The sequence below is a fragment of the Bos javanicus genome, chromosome 24 (genome assembly GCF_032452875.1).
Source record: "Bos javanicus breed banteng chromosome 24, ARS-OSU_banteng_1.0, whole genome shotgun sequence".
In the NCBI taxonomy this organism is placed as follows: Eukaryota; Metazoa; Chordata; class Mammalia; order Artiodactyla; family Bovidae; genus Bos; species Bos javanicus.
The window spans coordinates 42,834,139-42,855,457 of NC_083891.1; the positions used below are offsets into that span (position 1 = coordinate 42,834,139).

The 21,319-nt window shown below is 48.9% G+C and overlaps 2 protein-coding genes across 3 annotated transcripts in view; one reads left to right on the forward strand and one right to left on the reverse strand.

The window, feature by feature from the left end:
* Positions 1-374: 374 nt before the first annotated feature.
* AFG3L2 (AFG3 like matrix AAA peptidase subunit 2) lies at positions 375-19,219 on the reverse strand. 2 transcript variants are annotated; one of them, XM_061399979.1, is made up of 17 exons: positions 19,103-19,219; positions 14,963-15,062; positions 14,504-14,581; positions 14,092-14,198; positions 13,798-13,950; positions 11,679-11,753; positions 10,589-10,713; positions 8,614-8,887; positions 7,052-7,189; positions 6,437-6,590; positions 6,030-6,137; positions 5,803-5,928; positions 5,193-5,303; positions 4,662-4,777; positions 4,087-4,287; positions 2,665-2,859; positions 375-994 (listed from the first exon to the last, which is right to left on the reverse strand). In XM_061399979.1, exons 1-17 carry the CDS (start codon positions 19,217-19,219, stop codon positions 755-757), a joined length of 2,418 nt encoding a protein of 805 aa, XP_061255963.1. In that variant the 3' UTR covers positions 375-754. The 2 variants fall into 2 exon arrangements, with proteins under 2 accessions (XP_061255963.1, XP_061255962.1); XM_061399978.1 differs by having other exon boundaries at positions 375-1,009.
* PRELID3A (PRELI domain containing 3A) overlaps positions 19,218-21,319 on the forward strand; it is a 63,784-nt gene continuing 61,682 nt past the window's right edge. The window contains exon 1 of the mRNA XM_061400004.1: positions 19,218-19,608. Within this exon, the coding sequence (XP_061255988.1) occupies positions 19,218-19,608 (391 nt within the window). The remainder of the gene's footprint in view (positions 19,609-21,319) is intronic.

The window sequence follows — 21,319 nt, forward strand, 5'->3', positions numbered from 1 at the left end:
TTTCTCTGGTGACGCAGCAGCATGTCATCCCTTCTAACAGCAAAAGTGACCTCATGAAGACATAGGGCTCTCCAGCCCAGGGGCCACGCTCTCTCCGCTGTTCAGCCCGCTGTGGTGGTCACACGTCTACTGGAGACGCACATGGGGGACCGAGGCTGGGTCCTGACTGGCTGAGTGTGTGTGTGTGCCCTGATGCCATTGCACGGCTCACACCGAGTTAACCCTTCAGGGCGGACAGGTCGAGGCATCACTGAGAGTCTCGTCGGACTGGAAGAGAACCACCAGTCTGAGACTAAACGTGGATGACATTCAGTTCCTTTTCATTGTGTTTTCTGAAGGGATGTCTCCCAAGCAGCACCAGTGACCCTCGTGTGTTCAGAAGGAAAAACGCAGCATTTACACTTTATTTGTGACATAAAGAAGCCGTATTTACACAATACATTCATATTTTTAAATATGTTACACAGCTCTCCTAGAAAACCACTCCATCACAGAACAGCAGCATGTAGCTTGGGTTCCGTCTTTAAAATATTAAATCAAGTAGAAATACTCTTTAATTTCATAGCCCATCACAGAGGGAGACTCTGAGGGAGGTGGGAGTGAAGGGTGGGTGATGGTGAGCACACCCCCTTGTGAGGGCACAGGAGACTGGAGGCTGGGGACGCACTCCCGCCCCTGTGACCTCCGAGGCCAAGGACGAAGCACCCCTTCCTGCCGTGCCCTTGGGGCAGCTCTAAGGATGCAGCACCAGGAGCTACGCAGGGCCGGCACCCTGGACCGGGCTGGTCACCTTCTCGCCCGCGGGCTCCTCTGAGCCCTCACGCTCCCTGTTCCAGTCCTTCAGGCCCTCGGGGAGTGAGGTGTCCTCGTCTAGGCTACCAGTGCCTTCCACAAACTCCTCGTACGTAGACTTCTCCGCAAATGGCCTGGGGCCCAGAAGTTCCACCATGTCGTTCTTGTCTAACACTTCTTTTTCTAACAACAGCAGAGCAACCTGGAACATGAACACCTGCAATTAAATACAGCTACCCAGCGCCATCTCTCCAAGCTAACCTTTTATTTACAACCAACCCCCTTCCAAACCAGGGCTTTGAGAACTTCACTCTAACTCTTAATAAGAATATCTTATTAAAATAGATCTTCACCCTAACTTTTAATAAGAAGTATAAAAATCCTGGAAAACACACGTCCCCAGGAAGGGCAGGGCGGCATGCAATGTGGTGTGACTCTGTGCCCTGCTGGGGCGGTAGGGTGGGGAAGGAGCTCTGCACACATGTCGAGGAGGGACAACCCTGAGGAAGAGCAAGAAGTTGTCCCTGGGCTCCACCTACTTCCAAAGGAGGCAAGAGCTCCCGTGGCTCCCAGAGCAGAAGGAGCTCTGGGGAGGCTGCAGGAAGAAGTGGCATAAGTAGCAGGGGTGGGGACGAGGAAAGGACAGAAATGGAGAATTTCAAAGGGAGGCTGACAAAACAGAGACAAACACAAACATGCATCTTGAAGTTCTGGTCTCTGTGTGGCTGAACTGTAAATATGACAGGACACACGGCCACAGAAAAAGGGGCCCCACCAACTACAAGAGGGGAGGTAAGCGATGGTGTCAGCGGGCAGGGAACAGCTCACGTGAGAGCCTCTGTCACCAAGAAACGAAGCCAGTTAAACTGTAAATGGACCTCGTAATAGACTCGGTTCCTCAGGTGACTCCCAACTTGGAAACTCACCACATGTGTAGTTTATGTTAAATGTTGTTTTTAAAGATTCCAAACAATAAAGCAATTTTCTTCTGTCTTTAATTTTTTTAAAAATTTTATTATGGATCATTTCTGGAGAAGGCAATGGCACCCCACTCCAGTACTCTTGCCTGGAAAATCCCATGGATGGAGGAGCCTTGTAGGCTGTAGTCCATGGGGTCACTAAGAGTCAGACACGACTGAGCAACTTCACTTTCTCTTTTCACTTTCATGCATTGGAGAAGGCAATGGCAACCCACTCCAGTGTTCTTGCCTGGAGAATCCCAGGGATGGGGAAGCCTGGTGGGCTGCCATCTATGGGGTCACACAGAGTCGGACATGACTGAAGTGACTTAGCATAACATAGCATAGCATGGATCATTTCAAATATGTACCAAAAATATATAGAAAAAAAGGATAACTAACCCCATGCAACCCCATGTAACCACTGGTCATGACCACTTTTGTTCCACCTGCTTCCTGGATTATTTTGGAGACAATCCCAGATGTCCTGTCGTTTTATCCACATACGTTTGTCTCTAACTCTATGAGTCACAGACTCTTCAACTCTCAATGCTGAGGACCCGGGTTTAGTCCCTGCTAGGCAACTAAGACCTCCTTTGCTCCAGAGGGGAAAAGCAATGGGGAACCCCAGCAGGCCTGCACCTGTAAGCACCTGGCAAGGTGAGTGCAGATTCAGCCATATGCCTGGTACTACGAGTAGACTTCATTAATCCTGCGCTCAAGTTCCCAGGAGCCAGGAGCCAAGATCACACCCGCCTCTGTTCCCCGTCATCCCCACCGACGGAGCATCAGGATGGAGGAACCAGGATCAGCAGGCACAGGGGGAATGGCGGTGTCTGCAAACCAGCCAACCAATCACCCTCAACGGCCTCTGCAAACCATGCAGAGGAGTGTTCCCACAGTCGGCACCTACCTTCTCCACGTCAGCTTTCTTCTCTGTGAGGAGGGCCACTGTCCTCTTGTAAGCGTCGTTGATAAGGATTCGTACTTCGTCATCTATGAGTCTGGCGGTGGCCTCGCTGTACGGCTTCTCCAACACCATGTCCCCCTGACGTGGGAGGTCAAAGGAGATCTGCCCGACCTTCTCGTTCATGCCAAACTGAACAATCTGAAGAAGAAGGCGTGGCCAGTGGTGGGCATCCATTTCTGCTCACAGGCTCATGGGTTTTATAAAATGTCAACAAGGCAACATGGACACTGCATGCACACACTTCACTGCAGAACTACTCTTCAACCCGGCAAAATGACATGGCAGCCTTGAGTCGGCCAAGTAGACCAGGTGTTCTGCATAGACGGGGCAGTGGGGACAAGACCAGAAATGGGCAGACAATATGTACAACCAAGACAGGCAGCAAACAGGTGGGGACAGACCCCAGCAGTCATGAGACGTGCATGAGATCACTCTGCATGAGGGGAGGCAAGGAGGAGCCAGAGCCTGTGACAGACAGAAGCCACGACCTTGGGCACCCAGCGGCTCCTCCTGCATCACCTGGGCTGCTCCAGGAACTTGGGAGGGGTGCCTGCACTTTCCCTGCGTCCCTGGGGCCTGGCTGGGCTGTAGAGACCCCCACAGTAACCATACAGAACCCCAACTTAAGAAGAAACTTCTGGAAGTAAAATCCAAACTGACTAAAAAAGAGGAGGCACAGGTAAGAGAGGGGAGCAGCAACAGCTCAGAAAGCAGGAAGCACATTTTTCAAAAGTTCATGGAAACAACAGAAAAAGATACTCTAAAACCATGAAACTAGAAACACTGTCTTAATCCACCTTCTTCCTAGAAGATCAGGAAAACAAACTTCATGCAGATAAGGAAAGTGGGATGCAGGGACGTCCACGAACAGATGAATATTGTGACCCAACTTCAGAAAAAACTAACCAAAATCAGGAATGTGAGGAAAAAAAGAAATAACAACAGAAGTTAAGAGTCGGAAAAACTTAAATGAGGTGCTAGGACACAGGAAAAAAAAAAATCACAGTTGAGGAGTTCCCAAAGTCACTGACATCAAGCTCCAAGAGAGCACCCTGACTGTTTCTGGGAATGGAGGCAAATGGGGTGGGGTGGGTGCACGGGGTGACTGCTCCCAGCTTAGGGGGAGTCCACGTAGGGTCCTGCAGGTTTGAAACTAGACTTAAACTCTACAGACATGCTTCACACACTCAGTAAATCCGAAATACCGAGTGACCAAAATGTAAGTTTCTATTCCTAAGTTTTGATCACCTTACACTGAACTTCTCTGAAGGAGGAACCCTTGCCTGGTAAGCCCAGGCCAGTGGAGCCTCAGGGGTGCTCCGGAGCCCATGCGGCGGCGAGGAGGCAGCCCACCCGTCCTCTCACCTGGGCGTAGGCACTCTGGGTCACTTTGCGCAAGTCGTCCTGGGCGCCGGTAGTGATCCTGCCAAAGAAGATCTCCTCGGACACGCGGCCGCCCAAGGTCATGCACATGCGGTCCAGGAGCTGCTCCCGGGTGTAGAGGTACTGCTCCCGGGGCAGGTACTGAGCGTAGCCCAGCCCTTTGCCTCGTGGGATGATGGACACCTGGCGAGGGAACAGCAGCACTGAGCACCCGGCCGCTGGAGCTGACAATCTCACCGGCGAGCAGAGCACCACGGCCGGGCAACCCCATGGCCTCGGCCAGGCAGCTGGTCTAGGAGAGCATTTCCTCTTGGGATAACCTCACCCCAAGTGACTCCTACACGGTGCTTCTGTCTCTTACGAAACCCATCCGCGAATGCCCAGGACTGACAGTAGGGCCACTGCCGAGCAGGGTCCCCTGCTAACTTGACCCACAGGAGTGAATCCCTTCAGCTTCCAGACACTTTTCTTTCCAAACTTTGTAACTCGTCCATGCATGATGCCTCCCCTCAGTGCCATTGTCAGATGTTCCCACTACGTGCTCCCCAGCCACTCACCTTCAAGAGGGGGTCTGCGTGCTCCAGGTACCAACCGGCAACTGCGTGGCCTGCCTCATGGTATGCCACTGTCTTCTTCTCCTCAGGCTGTAGGACCTGCGTTTTCTTCTCTAAGCCTGACATACAGAAAAGAAAATAAAGCCTGCTGTTTTAGTGACAATGACATCAAGAGAGGCTCACACACCACCACTCAGAGCCTCACAAAGAACACACATCACAGGCCTTCCCAGTCTAACTGGTTTTACAGCTGTTTATCCATCACCTATGTCTCGCTCAGAGCACGTTAGACTCACACGATGAAATTTTTGGAAAACAGGAAGGCTACAAGTGCTTTTTAAAAGAAAACAACTAGACTGCTATAATTAAGGGAAGACCTCTCCCTGCCTGCAGCCTGTCTCAGATCCATCCGACATGGAAGCCTCTGTGCAGACACTCTAAGCTGCCCGCGAGCTCCAGGCCTGGGTGGACATACTCCCTGGCCACAGAGTCACGCTGTCAGCCCTTGGATGTGCGGTCTACCAGCTGCCTTACCACCAATCACTCGTTCAATTGCTTGTTCAAAGTGTTTCTGGTTTATGGAATCTGAAAGGTGTCTCGCAGCGATCAAAGCAGCTTCGTTGCACACGTTGGCAACATCGGCTCCTGTGAAAGAACACAGCAGCTTTCCACCAGATACACCCGAGCTCACTGGCCACAGTTTTGAAGAGGGACCAGACCAGGTCCCCACCACCAGCAGGTTCCAGCGCCCAGGCCTGCCCAGCACAACTGGCCCCTCAAGCACAATGCAAGGACCAGCAGTGGACAGACACCCATGGGCAGTAATCTATCTCCACAGACTATATGATGAAAGCAAACTAAGACTGTGCTTTAAAATGTCCACCAACTAATGCTTAGTTCTCTGTAAATTAACTTCTTAGAGAAAGTATATGGCAACACAAATAAGCCATAACACAATATATGTCCTCAACAAAAAATTTTAAGCAGGCCCCTGGAACTCTGAGGCACCTGTGCCCGTGCATACACTCTTCTCAGGCTGCAGGTGGTCCCTCCTGCTTCATGTTGAATCTGCAAGGATGGACAGAGGGAACGAGAAAGGAAGAGTCACGTCCTGTAGACAGAACCGAGGGTTGAGCTCACCCACCTGAAAACCCCGGGGTCAAGGATGCGAGCTTCCTCGCCAGCTTCTCCTTTTCCAGGGTGCTATCCAGCTTCAGAGGTCGGAGATGAACTTTGAAAATAGAGGCTCTTCCCTTAATGTCCGGCGGTCCTTGAGAAATTATTTTTAAGGAAGAAAAAAATCATAATGAAACAGCTGCAACCTCTCCTCATGAGAAATGGCCTGAATCCAGGGCAAGAAAGCCATCTCACCAATGAAGATCTGCCTGTCGAAGCGGCCTGGCCTCATCAGAGCTGGGTCTAGGATATCCGGTCGGTTGGTGCCCGCCAAGATGACCACATTGGTTGTTGTGTTAAATCCTGGAGACAGACAAAGGCATCATTGCTGTTACATGCTGTGAGGAGAAAGATAACGTGTCCCTGTCAAGAATGTATGAGCACCAGATACACCACTGCTTTTTTCCCATTATCTAGTGGTTTTTTAAATCACAAGTTTAAATGATTTTTCCTATATTCATTTTGCCCTTAACATCATACCTAACACCTAAAGATTTAATGATCAACTACTTGAAGACAAATTACCAGCATAGGACTCTCATTTTAGACACAGGAAGAACAAATGCAAAGTACAGGATAGACACAGGTGATGGAGCACTCACCGTCCATCTCCACAAGCAGCTGGTTGAGCGTGTTCTCCTGCTCACTCTGCCCGCCGAAGTTGCCCCTGCCTCTCTTCCTTCCCACCGCATCTATTTCATCGATGAAGAGGATGCAAGGGGCGTTCTTCCGAGCAAGAGCGAATAAGTCACGGACCTGGATGAAAACGCAAGCACTGGGGTCACTTTACAAGTGAGTAGTAGTATCCTAATAAAAACAGACACCAAGCTTCCTGCCCCCAGGAAGACCATCTGTGTACAGCACTGCACAGCACAGATGTTAAAAGGTGAAAGCAGCAAAGAAGTCATGTGGCAAATGGTGTGAAACCGATATAAGGTGAGCAAGTATTTCTAAAATCTCATCAATTACTGTTGTGTAAGAAGCACGAACACCAACAAACTGATGCTACACACCTCTGTCCTACTCAGAGGCAACAGGGTAGAGCTGTAGACTTTATAACACTCACTCACAGACCCAGCCATGCAGGCACACAGCAAAGGCATGACCCCTCAAGCCCACCCAGCCATTGCCCCAAGGTGGGCAGTACCCCACTGTGGCAGGGGTCCTGTGCCCACCTTCCGACCTGCTGAGTTAACACAGCAAGAGGTGAGACTTACTCTAGCTGGGCCTACACCAACAAACATCTCCAAGAACTCAGACCCGCTAACGGTGATGAAAGGGACATTGGCTTCTCCAGCCGTGGCCTTAGCCAGCAGTGTCTTCCCAGTGCCTGGAGGACCAGTGAGAATGGCACCCTTCACATAAAAAAAGGAAAAGTATACTGAACTACAATTTCAGAAAAATAAACTGCATACCCATAAATAATTTCAAGGTATAATCTGTTTATAAACTTTAGTGACATATCCTAAATATTTCTTAAACATGTAAACAAATATAAAATGCTTTTATTAATAAAAAGAGAAAGGAAAAGATTATTAGAGACTACTTTGTTTTAAAAAACCTGGCAAGAATGTGAAATACCTCCCTTACTTTTTAAGATTTTTAGTGTTGCTTTTTAGATCTAACAGTATATAAAGGGTGACTTAAGCTGGGAATCTAGCAATACTAAAAAACCACCTGAGGTTAACTTCAAATATTATACTTCCAGTTTCATTTTGCTTATTTTCTTTCCTTTAAAATTTCACAAATGAAGTAAATATCTAATAACCAATGATAAACTTAAAAAGAAAAATATGTGTTTGCTCAAACACTATAACTATTTAAGTCGTGGAGATGCTTAAGTATGATGTGAACACATATTTCAGAGAAGGCAATGGCACCCCACTCCAGTACTCTTGCCTGGAAAATCCCATGGATGGAGGAGCCTGGAAGGCTGCAGTCCATGGAGTCACTAAGAGTCAGACTCGACTTCACTTTCACTTTTCACTTTCATGCACTGGAGAAGGAAATGGCAACCCACTCCAGTATTCTTGCCTGGAGAATCCCAGGGACGGGGGAGCCTGGTGGGCTGCTGTCTATGGGGTCGTACAGAGTCGGACACGACTTAAGTGACTTAGTAGCAGCAGCAGAACACATACTTAATTAAGTACAACAAATTATAAAACTGTAAAATATAACTTTTCATCCATGAAGGCAGGACATGAAATCAAGGAAGTGATGATTCCCTTTAGAAAAGACTCCCTCATGTAACTTTATTAACGAGTTTTTTAGAACCTTAGTTAAAGATTTTCTCTTCATTACTTAATGCCTGAGCCTGGTCCTGGGAGCAGAGATGGGCAAGGCTGCCCGAGTCCGGCAGTAGGTGGTGGTGGAAGAAGGCATGCTCGCCTGGAATGTAAGTGCCAGACCAGGCAGACCATCCACTCAAGCTGCTGGGGGAGGGACAGCAGGGCCAGAGCAGAGGCAGCCTGCCCGGGACTACAGTGCTGAGATAGGGCGTCCAAAACACACTGCGGAGAGAAAGCAGCACAACAAGGGGAGGGGAAACACACCTTGTGGGAAGAGAGACACTATTTTCAAGGAGACACATTCACAAGGGACAGTCGACTGAAAAGACTCAGGAGTTAAACAGAGACCAGCAGGTTACAACAGAGGAAGGAGAGAAGAGCAGCTACTGTGGAAGTAATCAGTTCATAAAATTATAACCTCAGAGATCAAGAAACCCTTCAAAGGATTTAGGGTTATTAAGCTGAAAACTGACTTCTGAATGTTCATTTACCTTTGGGATTTTTGCTCCCAGGTCTTGATACTGCTTTGGATTTTTTAGGAAATTCACAAATTCCATGATCTCCAGCTTGGCCTCCTCACAGCCGGCCACGTCTTTGAACTTCACGTCAATCTCATCCTTGAGGACCTTGGCGGTGGTCTCTCCAACACTGAAGAGTCCGCCCATGCCCCGGCCTGTGCGGCCGATGCCGGCTGGGCCCCTCCGGATGGTGTAGAGCAGGAAGGCGATGATGAGCACGGTGGGCAGCATGCTCAGGAGGAAGGAGCTGCAGACACATGACAGCGAGAGCTCAGAGGGCGCCCGCTCAGACCGTCCTGCCAGATACCTGCCTCGGCAGAACATGCACATGCTCTACCTGGGCAGCCAGGTACCCCAACACCTCACCTGAGGCACAAGGAGAATCTATGTGCATCAGTGTCACTGAAGCAAACGCTCAGAAAGTAAGACCAAAGGAAGACCTGCTTCTAACTCGTACCCTCTCCAGGGCCGCATTACTCACACCCGAGAACCAGCACACACACAGGCTAGACCTGTGACCTACAGTCACTACATATGAAGTTTCAAAGAAATTCGTTGACTTAATAATTTTAATACAATTCTGGTATTAGCCTGGGTAGACATTCCAGTCCTGTTACTGGAATGGATCAACTATTTCTGAAGGGATGTCTTCTAAATATCTAATCTGTGCAAAGGCAGCAGTGGGGAGTGCTGTCTCCCCAGCATGGTGGGGTGGCTTGTGCAGGTTCACACAGGCCCAGGGGCAGGGTGCCCACCAACCCTCACCCACTCTGGGGAGTGGCTCAGAGATGATTTACAGTCTCTGCCTTCTGTTTGTCTTAAGTTAATTTCCACGAAACTGTGGACATAGACGTATACTGGTAACATAAAGCAATTTAGTTTAACTTAACCTACGAAATTTAGGTCAAAACCTGGTACATAGTTTAGGTAAAAAAATGAAACAATAATATAATAATTAACTTTCTAATTTTTCATCTATTACAAAACTGTAAAGGCTGCTACAGCTGGCAGCAAGAACCACGAACAATTTACCTTTGGTTTACTTCTAGAGAAAAAAAAACAATGCACTGACAATAAAGGTTTAAAGAACATGCAATAAGACTCTGCGTAAAGTTTCAGCACCAGCTTGTAAAGTTAAGGAACTGTATGTTAACCTCAGGGACTGAGGGACATATCACCCCAAGAATGAAACAACTTTGATAGCTGGTGGGACCTAAGTACCGCAGGGAGATTGTAGGGCTACACAAACCATGACTCAATAGAGTTCCCAGAGCTGAGTAAGACCATCAGCTCCGTTAACATGCTGTTTTACATGTAGAAGAAAATCAAGCTTTATTTCTACTTTCACTCCCAAACTCTTAATCAAGGTATGTGTTCTGCATTTAATGCAAATGAGTCACCGCCTTGAGATCCACCTGGGCATCTTTGGGCAGAACTCAAAGGCCATACATTCCAAAGTAAAACCAAAGACAGGCAACCCTTGAAATCAACAAGCCCTTCCTCAAGGTCCAGAGCTGGTCTTTCTAAAGACAAAAAACCTCTAAGGGAAGAAGCAGCTCTGACCAAAGAGGAAGAAGCATTACTTAAAAATCCTGGAAATTCTGTGAAATATAAAATACATAAAGGACAGTTAAAAGGTGGGCATGCCGCTCTTTAACACAAAGGGGCTTTTTATGCTACAATTCTACTCAAGGTCAGGGTATTGGACATGGACCCCACATCACTGCTTAATCAAGAAATATCAAAAAAAAAAAAAGAAATATCAACATGCAAAAAACCAACCAGTCTCTAGCAAAATCTAGTAAGTTACTGATGGCTGCAAAGAACTCAGGCCAGATTGAGAGGCCTGATGAGAATACAAAGTGTGATGTGCCGCCCCCTGGTGACAGAATACACCATAAGCCCTGGGCGCAAAGGCAGCCTCCCAAGTCCACTGCCCAAGGCTCACCCGTCACTCTCGGCGATGTAGACCACAGGGACCCGGTTCTCTCCTTCTATGCCTAGTTCCTGCTGCAGCGTCTCCAGGTTCCGCTCAAAGGTGTCCACACTGCCAATATTGAACCAGACGTACTGCTGTAAAGACAGGAAAGTGAAATGTCCTAATTTTGTGAGAGGAACGAAGACAAAACAAAGGGTTTAATTTCCTAAGAATTTTTCAGAAATACTGCAAATAAAAAACCCAACAATGAGATTAAGACTAACGCAAGACTGGTTTAACAACCAGTCTTTAACAACCAGAGTGATTAAGCTTTACTCAGTGAGAACCCTTGGCCAATAAACATTTCTACAGTTCCAGTACTCCTCTATTGTCCTAATACTATAAACTCAGAAAAACAAAAACTCTACTTGAAAAGACAACCCTTTTCATAAACAAGCATCCTTTCTCTAGGACTTAAAAGCTGTCTGGTCCCACACCGGGGTGCAGCTGCGATGATACTCCTCAGTGTCAGGATGGGCTCCGGCCCTGGGTGAGCTAGAAGATTGCAGGATGCCCAGGACTGGGGGTGGGCCTGGGGCTCTGGCCCAGGAGGGCTGGGAATCACCTGTTTCCTACCAATAATCCCCTCAACTCAACCTGGTGTCTCTGGAACAGAGCTCAGACTGGTTGGACAAGAAATATAAATATTTTTAAACAATAAGAACAGAAATAGAAATTAACATCACAAAACAGTTGGGAAAGAGATGAGCAGAACACTTCTTAAACTGATTTGACAAAAGCTGTCTCAAGACATAAGCAGTTCGGATTTTACCATTTTTTTCTTAACCAACTGTTCTCAGTCTTGAAAAATCATAGATACTGGAATACTGAAAACCAGGTTTTACTCATTGGTTCCTAAATGTACAGCCACTGTGATCACCAAACCCAAACCACTGACCCAAGGGTTTGCACATGTGATGGACACAAGGGTCACACTGTCACTGTTAGTGCAGATCACAGCTGCTCTGACACAGCCAGTGTGAGGGAAAGCTGGCTTTTCAGTTTTAAATATAAGAACTTAATTGACAGCTAGTTCACATCACTTAATAACATCACTTACTCCATCAACAGGAGTTTTTCCTGGTGTAAAAGTCACTCGAACAAATCGCTTGTTGACAACTTCCAGTCTGTCTACCTGGAATTTTAAAGAAATATTCAAACATAAACTTACAGAAAGACTAGAGACATTCTTCTAAGCTCATCTAAAATGCATATATTTCAGACACACAAAGAAAAATGATGAATAATGTAAAGACACCCTGTGTTTTCCCCTCCAGCTTGAGAAACAAAACATCACAAACCCCAGTCATGTCCCACACCCAGGGGTGGCCGCTGTGCACTGGTGCTGGCCACCCCAAAGCACGGCCTGGTCATGAGCCACAAAGACCTAACCCTAAACAGATATTCACATCTGCCTGTTTTTAAACTTTACAAATGGTCTCGTCTGCATTTGTTTTTCTACAACTTTTTCTTCTATCACTGTATCTGTAAGGCCTTTCCTTGCTGACATGTCAGTTCTGCACAGACCCCATTTTATAAGCACACCCCAAGTTATTTACGCGTTCTGTTCAAAGACCTTTAGACTATTCCCAACACTCCCCCAACACCAACAATGCTACTGTGGATGCTGCTACGCATCATGCCTGGGCCTGTCTCTCGGAACTCCCTGGGATGCGCGCCTGTGGTGAACACAGCTGGCTGGGCTGTAGGGCACAACTGCCCTCAGCTCTGCTGGACGCTGCACACTACTCTCCGACTCATGCTCCTGCCAAACGTTCTCTAAAACGCTCCCACTGAGCTATGTCCTCACTTGCCGTTACAAAACTTCCTAAATTTTGCCCCTCTGAGATTTGAGATGGCTTGACCTTGTTTCCCTGGACCCTCCTAACTCTATGGACTCTTTGGTCACTTGCACACCTCATCCCGAGGCCTCGGGCTGCTGGGAGCTGAGTGCCTTTGGTGGGTGCCTGCTCCCTGCTGCCGTCAAGTCCGCTCTGGCAGGGAGTTTGGAAGGTATCAGCCCAGGATATAAAGTGAGGGAGCCTGGGAGACCCCAGGAAGAGCCAGAACAGGGGAGCACTGTCTGGAAAGCACTGACTAGAGGACCCCGTCCCCCATAAACCTGCTGGGTTTATGGGGGACACATACACACACACATACACACACACAGCAGACCAACTGCACAGAGCCAGCGGGTCAGGAGGAGACGTGACAACAGAGAACCCTCCCTGGGGCCTGTCCCCATACTCAGAGGATAGAAGTCACTGCTCAGAGTGCAGGCTCTCCACGACACCTGGGAATTACAAACCTGAGAGCCTCACTTTCATGAGCGAGACACCTGCTTCAAAATCTGAAAGATTATTTCCATTCTGTCTGTCCTCACCTTACTGGACAATCTTTAAAAATAATTTTAGATTCTTTACATTTTTTAAGTATTAATATCCTTATTTTATTCATTTCATTGATTAATGGGAGGTTAAGTCATTTCCCCAAGGCTCAGAGTTGGTCAAATCCTGCTTCTCTCACTATCACTTTGTTTCTTCACTTCTAAGATAGACATTTTCCATATTTTAACCTCTCAGACACGAAATGTACATGACTGCTGACAAGATGTCAAAGTGTCCCTGGCAGTCCACTCAATCTAAGTAACGTGTAAAATAACATGTGCCTTATAGCCCATTGCATCTTAAATGAGCCACAACAGGATCCAACTGGCAAAGACCCAGCCCAGAGGCAAAGCTCCTGCCTGGGGCCTCACTCAGAGCCCGTCCACTCTCGCAGTAAAACCTGATTCACTTATTCACCCACTTCCGGGAGTGCAGGAGGTCACAGCGGTGATGCCATGCTAGAACCTAGAGGGGCTGGCCAGGGAGGGAAGGGAGGCAGCTGACAGCAGAAGGGAGAGAACCGAGTAGACCGGGTGCCAGAGCAGATCAGGAGCAGTGGCTCCAGAACTAGGCTCTCCAGGGAAAGCGATACAGGGGGGTCATGGTCAATGTAGAAACTGCTGGGTCAAAACTCACAGGTTCCTTGGCTGCTATACTTTTCAGCATTGGAAACATACAATATGGGACTTGGTGACGAACAAGCCTGGCAACGTGCTGGCTGTTTATCACTTTATTGGCCTAACCTGAACTCACCCTTTGATCCCTGCTGCCTGTGGCCCACACGATACTTACAACTCCCTTGGAAAGATAGTTGTTAGCAAAGTCCTTCCACGTGATTTCTCTCCCGGAGCTCTTGAACAGGAAGTAAAACAGGAATCCTCCCCAAAACAGGGCGGTCCAGAGAAAGTACATCTTGAATTCCTTATCATCCCATGGGATGTCACCCTGAATGAGGAAGCAGATATTTGTATGAAGGGTGAGACAAGATAACGCAGTCTCTGCTGTGCAGGGTGTGAACCCTCCCAGGGCCGTGAGTACCACTCAGCCTTTCCGGGGGTGGGCAGGGGCCAAAGCCACGAACCGAACCTTCTGGAACCTGGACCACCAGTGAGAGTCATCTTTCTTGCCGCCTCGTTTTCCACCGCCACCAACTCCTCCTCCAGAAGGACGCGGGGCAGCAGCTGGCTTGGGTTCTGTTCACAGACAGAGAGTGTGTCCACAGCAGCATCTGAATCTCTCAACAATGTTTCCATTAATGTTGTTTAATGAACTCATTGCAAAATGCATTGTGGCAATTGATGAGTTACTAAACACAGTGCTGTGAGGAAGCCTGAGACTAAGATAGAGGGGGGAGCCCCCCGGAACACTCCAGGCACTTCACACACAGTGGGCTCAGAACTGACTTAAGCTAAGATGTTCCTTGTTCAGTGACAACTATCAGCAACATCATAAACCAGGGGAAAACAGTAAGTTCAAACATAGTCTTTTGAAACAGTACCTTTTTTTTCTCCCATAACTTCTTTAGGTTCACTAGCTTTTTTTCCATTTTTTCCATTGGGAAAGTATTTTTCAAATCCTGTTAGAAAAGGAAAAAAAATTAACTTCAAACTAAAATTCATCACGTTTTGTGTACGTATGTTCTTTGTTTTTAAAGCAGCTGATTCATGAAAAAGAATAAGCTAGAAGTATAGGATTGCTTGTGCAGGAGTAAATCACAGTCTAGATGGTACAGTCACAACCCTGAGGGGTCCGAGAAGTCTTGCTGGCCTGCCCAGGTCATTACTGACAAAGGTGCCACATGTGAAGGCGACATAATGTCATGGCTTTGATCACATGAGAGGGAGGAGGTGGGGTGGTTAGAAATCAACTGAAACCACACCTCTTCACCTGCCCTGCTGAGGCCAAGAGTGAGTCTGTGTAAGAATGTCCCTCGTCACAGTCACATGTGAGTGCTTACCTTTTGGAGGCCGAGAACAGAGTCTCTGATAAGCAGCAATCACATCTGTCAGAAGGGAATTCCTGCTGGTTTTCACCTGAGTCGTGGCATATCGATAAAGCTGCAAGACAACAGAGAGAAGCATGAAGGTCACATCAAGGTGAGTCTAAATCGAGCTTCATTTTACCCTTCAAACAGGTGATTACGGACTCCCTTGAAGGGAGCACGAGGGCTGTCCGGCCCTGGGCCACTCCAGTCCAGTGAGAACTAGGAGACACACACTTCACCCAGAAGACAGCACCTCCAACCCAGGCACCTAATTAAGAGCTGCAGCCTGAGCACAATTCCCTACCAACACATTGGCCCAGGCATTGTTTCCTTGATGTGTAGCATTCAAAAGGCAAACTGCCATGAATATCTGCCACCCCGCCTGCAGGGTCTATCACACTGCAAGGTCATTTATCCGACATTACAGAACGATGCTGTTTGTGAGCACAATACTAACTTTACCTGGGTTCAAAGACAAGGAAGCCATGGTCCAATGTCTGATAGTCCTTATATTAGCAGCATTTGCTGAAGTTATTTGATACACTGTCATCCTGCTAAGTCCCTTTACAGATACATCTCTGCTTTAAGTAACATATTTGCTAAAAACTGTAAATACTGCCTAGGTATGAGTGAGTGAAAGTCGCTCAGTCATGTCTGACTCTTTGCGACTCCATAGGCTGTCCACGGAATTCTCCAGGCCAGAATATTGGAGTGGGTAGCCTTTCCCTTCTCCAGGGGATCTCCCCAACCCAGGGATCAAACCCAGGTCTCTCGCATTGCATGCGGATTCTTTACCAGCTGAGCCACAAGGGAAGCCCTGCCTAGGTTTATTAGAATATAATGTAAACAAATTGAACAAGCTCCTTATTAAATGTTTAGATGTAGAGACACTGAAGGGGATATAGCTGAATCTGACAGTTAAGTTCAAGTGATTCTATCCTTTGGCAAAGTGAAAAGTTCACACCACCATTTTTTTGGAAGACAAGCTTTTACATACAGGTGAGAGTGTTTAAAGTGAAGCTTATCTGCATTAGACCCATCCCTCATTTCCCTCCTTTATGGTCTCATGAGAAAAATAAAATATCACAAAACCATACAAAAATCACTTCACACCCGATAGTGTGGCTATAATTTAAAAAAAAAAAAAAAGAGAGAGACACAATATCAAGTGCCAGTGAGGATGGGCAGAAATTGGAGCCCTCATGTACTGCTTAGGGGACGGGCACAGCCGCTTTGGAAAAGTTTGGCATTCTCCAAAATGTTAAATGAAGAGTTAAGTTACCACATGATCCAGCAAATTCACTCCTGCTCAAGGAAATGAAAATATGTCCACTCAAAATCTTGAATGTTTATAGTATCATTTTTCATAATGGCCCCAAAATGGAAACAACCCAATGTCCATCAACTGATGATGAACAGAGAAAATGTGGTATATGCACACAACGGAATTTTATTCAGCCATAAAAAAGGAATGAAGTAGATAGATGGTAGCATCAAATCTTGAAAACATCATGCTAAGTTAAAAAAACCAGACACAAAAGATCACGTATTACATGATTCCATATTTATGAAACGTCTGAAACAGGCCAATGATAGAGGCTATAGGTCAGCAGTTGCCTGGGCTGGAGGAATAGTTGGGGAGAAACAGAGAGTGACCACTAACAGTCATAGGGCTTTTTCTAAATGTTCTGGCAACAGATAGTGAGTGATGGTTGCACCGCCTTGTGAATATATGAGAAGCCACAGAACAGTACCCTTTAAAACGGTGGATTTTATGATATCTGAATTAGAAAATGTCAATTAAAAAAGAATGAGCTGACTTAACTCCAAATCAACACACAATTACTTGCAAAGTAGGACAGAAACACTGACACTGTTCTTGGTTGACAGCAATGCTGGTCTGAGAACCTGGAGCTTCTGTTGTGTTGGGCCCTCCCTGACGACTGAGAATACTTGGCCTAAGAGATAACCATTGATAATGGATAAGAGTGTGTTGTATGTGAATATTTCCCAATGCCAAATCCATTAAGGGTGTGGATTGAAATGACCTGATATCCATGCTGGACAGGCCAACAAGTCAGAGCTTCTGCTCCAGGCCTGGTACTGCCAAGCAGCGGGGAGTCCACCAGGGAACCAGAAGCAGTGCTGCCCAGAAGAAACTCAGAAAAGACAGAAAGGTACCTTACATGCAACAATACAAACCCTTCAGTATAAAGGTGGAGAGGTGGCACAGAGAAGGAAGGGGTCACGTGCAAGGGAGCCAGGGACGTCACAGGGAAGCGACACCTAGCCTGGGACTTGAAGGACCCAGAGTTCTTCAGGCAAATGGTGGTGGTGGTGGTGCTGCTGCTGCTAAGTCGCTTCAGTCGTGTCCGACTCTGCGACCCCAGAGACGGTAGCCCACCAGGCTCCCCCGTCCCTGGGATTCTCCAGGCAAGAACACTGGAGTGGGTTGCCATTTCCTTCTCCAATGCATGAAAGTGAAAAGTGAAAGGGAAGTCGCTCAGTCGTGTCCGACGCTCAGCGACCCCATGGACTGCAGCCTTCCAGGCTCTTCCATCCATGGGGTTTTCCAGGCAAGAGTACTGGAGTGGGGTGCCATTGCCTTCTCCAGCAAATGGTGTTATAACTTTCAATTTTGGTAAAGCTGGAAATCTGATTTTTTGCATGACGATCTTCAATACATCTCATGATATTGGGGGCCTCAAAGTCACACATCTACAATGGGAGAAGATGAGTGCCCCAGGATACTACTGTGAGAATCAAAAGTAATAAGACATGGAAAAGCACTTTTAAAACTGTGTGGCAATACTCACATTTAAATTACTTCCAATTATTCTGAAAGCCACTTAAGAGTAAGCAGCTTTCAGAATATTACTACGATCATACTAAGCAAGTCTTTGTGTGACAATGAAGTACAGAACTGGGTACACAGTATAAACAAATATTATTAGTTTGCTGAATAATAAGCTCCCTTTAGGATCTTTTCAAATTGTGTTGAGCAGGGATACCTCTAGCAATAACCTCTGACTGCATTTAAAGATAAGATTATTTTCCACAAAAGAACCATCGATGATTTTTTTTCCCTATTTAATCTAAGCCCATTCAAATAGTACATATAAAAGACATGAATTTGCAAAACTTAAGTATAGAGCACCTCACTTAGAAAATTAGGTTTTATGTTTGATGATGTATTTTTCAGTTGTGAAACACCAGTTTTAATCATTTGAGGATTATACTTGAGAACACACACAGAAATCTTTTTCCCCAGAACCTCATTATGAGAACAGACTTTTAACAGATGCACAAACCTAGAGGAAAATCCAGAGTAATGCTCCAGCGTCCCCACCCAGATCTCCAGGGCAGGACCAGAGAATGTGTCATGCACCTTCACAAGCAGACTTCCTCACACCTCGGCATTCGAGGTTCACTCACAAGCAAGGCCTTCTAGAGAAGACTCCTGACAAAAACCCTGCAAACTCACAGGGCAGATCCCTACCTGCCTGTTACAGGTCTGAGTCCAGTACTCACAAGAGGCAAGAGAGGGAGGGATTCGATGCAAGTAAGACAAGGAAACGGATGCAATGCCAGAAACAGGAAAAAAGACCTCGTGCAGGGCCATTCCGAGCAGGAAAGACGAAGACCGACAGCCGGGCAGGGAAGGGGGCTCCGAGGAGAACACATCAGGAACGCCCTTTCCATGGAGATCTGAGAACACCTCCTGGGCTGACCCTCGAGCTCGCCCACCACCGCCGGGGCTTCGTGCGCGCTCAATCTGCGCCGGGAGGGTCCGCCGTGGGCACAGCCAACTTCGGCTCCGGGATCCCGGCCCTGACCGCGACAGAGCACCGCCCCTCGGGGGTTGGGGTGGGGGACACCGTTAACGACTCCATCTACTAGTGCCGTGTCCGCCAGGCAGCGACAGCCCCACCCCCGAGCCCGCGCCGCCAGCTCCCACCCAGGGCTCTCAGCTCCGCAGGCCTCCCGGGCGCAGGGTAGACCCGCCGCCCCAAAACCCGTCTCCACGCTACCCGGGGACCCACACCAAGAACAGGGCCCGTGACCTTGACGCCCGGTGCCGGGCCGGAAGCGGGCCGGGGGTGCCGGACTCACCATCCGCAGGTAGAGCCGTTCGGTGGAGCCCGTGCGGCCGCCAGGCAAGAGCATCGGGGGCATCCCGCGGGGCCGGCAGACGCCCCGGCCCCATAGCAGCAAGCAGCGGTGCGCCATGGCCGCCGGCGCGCCGCTCAGGCCGGGAGCGGACGCGGGGGCGGCACCGGATGGCCAAGAGGACCCGGAGCGGAGGCCACGGGACGGCTCGCCCGCGACCCCACGCTCCTCTGCGTCTTCTCACGCCTCGCCCCGCCCCAGCGCGCTGACGTCAGCCGCACGGCGGCGTGCCCTCGGGCCCCACGTCCCGGCCCCGCCTCCGGAGCGTCCCCAGTCAGGACCGGAGGCGTGGCCGAGGGGGACACGTTCTCAGGAGGGGGCGGGGCCGGGTCGGGCGCGAGCAGAGGCGCTGCACCTGTTGGTGCGCCCCGCCTACGCTGCTGAGGCCCGGCGGAGTGGATCTTTCCCTCAGGCAGAGGCTATCTTCGACTCTTCGGACGCCTCTCTCGGTAGGTCCCTCGTCACATACTTTTTGTTGAGCGTCTGTTCTGTGGGGCCTTGTCAGTGGCGGTGCCGTCAGGAACCCGGCCGACGGCAGGTGAAGCGGCGCGGCCGTCAGGCTCCCACAGTGAGGGGGACTTGTGCGCCCGGGCGAGGTAGGCCCACCGGGCCTGAGGGGAAGAAATGAGGAAAGAGACTTGAGAGACTGTGGCGGGTCAAGTCGTGAGGGCCCTGCTTGGGGGAGCGGGGACGCGGGCGCGTTCTTTCCCAGATGGGTTTGAGCAGGCAAGCGTGACCGCGACTGAGGTGTAGGCAGCACGGGCTTTCCTCAGCGGCCGAAGAGCAGGAAAGCGGGAGCTAAGTTCAGGGTTGAGTCTCGCCGCCTGGCCGCGGCCCCGGAGGCTGGGTCGTTTCCTCACAGAGAGAATTCAGAGGCTGCGGGGCGGGAGCGCGAGGGCCGTCCCAAGTTTCTCCCCGCGAGTCGGTAACGTGGGCGGGACGGCGGGGAAGAGGGGTAGTAGCTAACGGGCGGGACTCGGGGGTCTCCTCTGGATCTTCCGGCCGCCGCCTCCTCAGGGGGCAGCGAGTTTTGTTCGTCGTTTGGTCTTTCGAGTCTGTTTTGGTGGCCGGCGCGGGACGGGCAATGCCCGGGTGCGGTGGTGATTCTATTGTAACGAGGGCTTAACTAGCAGAAGGTTACTTTCTGACACGGAGGTTCCCGCCCTTGTCTGTCTCCTCAAGAACCGCCTGGTCACAGGATGTAAGGTCTCCTGTCACATGGCCCACACCCCCTTCTCTGCTCATTCTGCCTGCTCTAACATTGATTGCCCCCCCTCAAGGAGTCTGGACCCTTAGAGTCTTTTAAGGGTCGAAGGTCCACCTTCTGTAGCTGCTTCAAGCCGAGTCAGGGCTTATCCCTACCTGTGGGGTCCAGACCACCTTGCTGTCAGAGGTAGGGGCCTCCGGGACACGGATGGAGCGCAGGGAGTAGGAAACTGCAGCTCAGTCCAGGTGATGTTGGTTGTCTCCATCTTCATGTGGGCCAGGTTGAAATTCCTGGCATACTGTCACCTGCAGGTGAAACTTGTAATGTGGAAAAAACAAACTTAACAAGCAGGTTTAGAAGGCAGGGGCCAAAATTCAGCAAAAGTATTGTTGGGAACAGAGGTCCAAATAGGGGTAGGACCAGGGGTATGTATTAACAGTACCCCTCTGACTGTGGTCCATATGGAGTCTGCACTGCGGTTACCCTTTCCAAAATTGTGTAGCTGTTGAGCCTGCTTTATATACCTTTTGGATATCTTCCACCTGGCCAGTGGTGATGATGTAGGTGCAACGTGGTTTTATGGTTTGTTGCAAATACCCTTCCCTGCTGTGCTAGGAGATAGCCCAAGGCCAGTCTTCTACATTGGCTAGGGATTAAGGGAGATCAAACCAGTCCATCCTAATGGAAATCAGTGTTGAATATTCATTGGAAGGACTGATGCTGAAGCTCAAACTCCAGTACTTTGGCCACCTGATGCGAAGAACTGACTCATTTGAAAAGGCCCTGATGCTGGGAAAGACTGAAGGCGGGAGGAGAAGGGGGCGACAGAGGATGAGATGGTTGGATGGCGTCACCAACTCGACGGACATGAGTTTGAGTAAACTCCGGGAATTGGTGATGGACAGGGAGGCCTAGCGTGCTGCAGTCCATGGGGTCGCAAAGAGTCAGACATG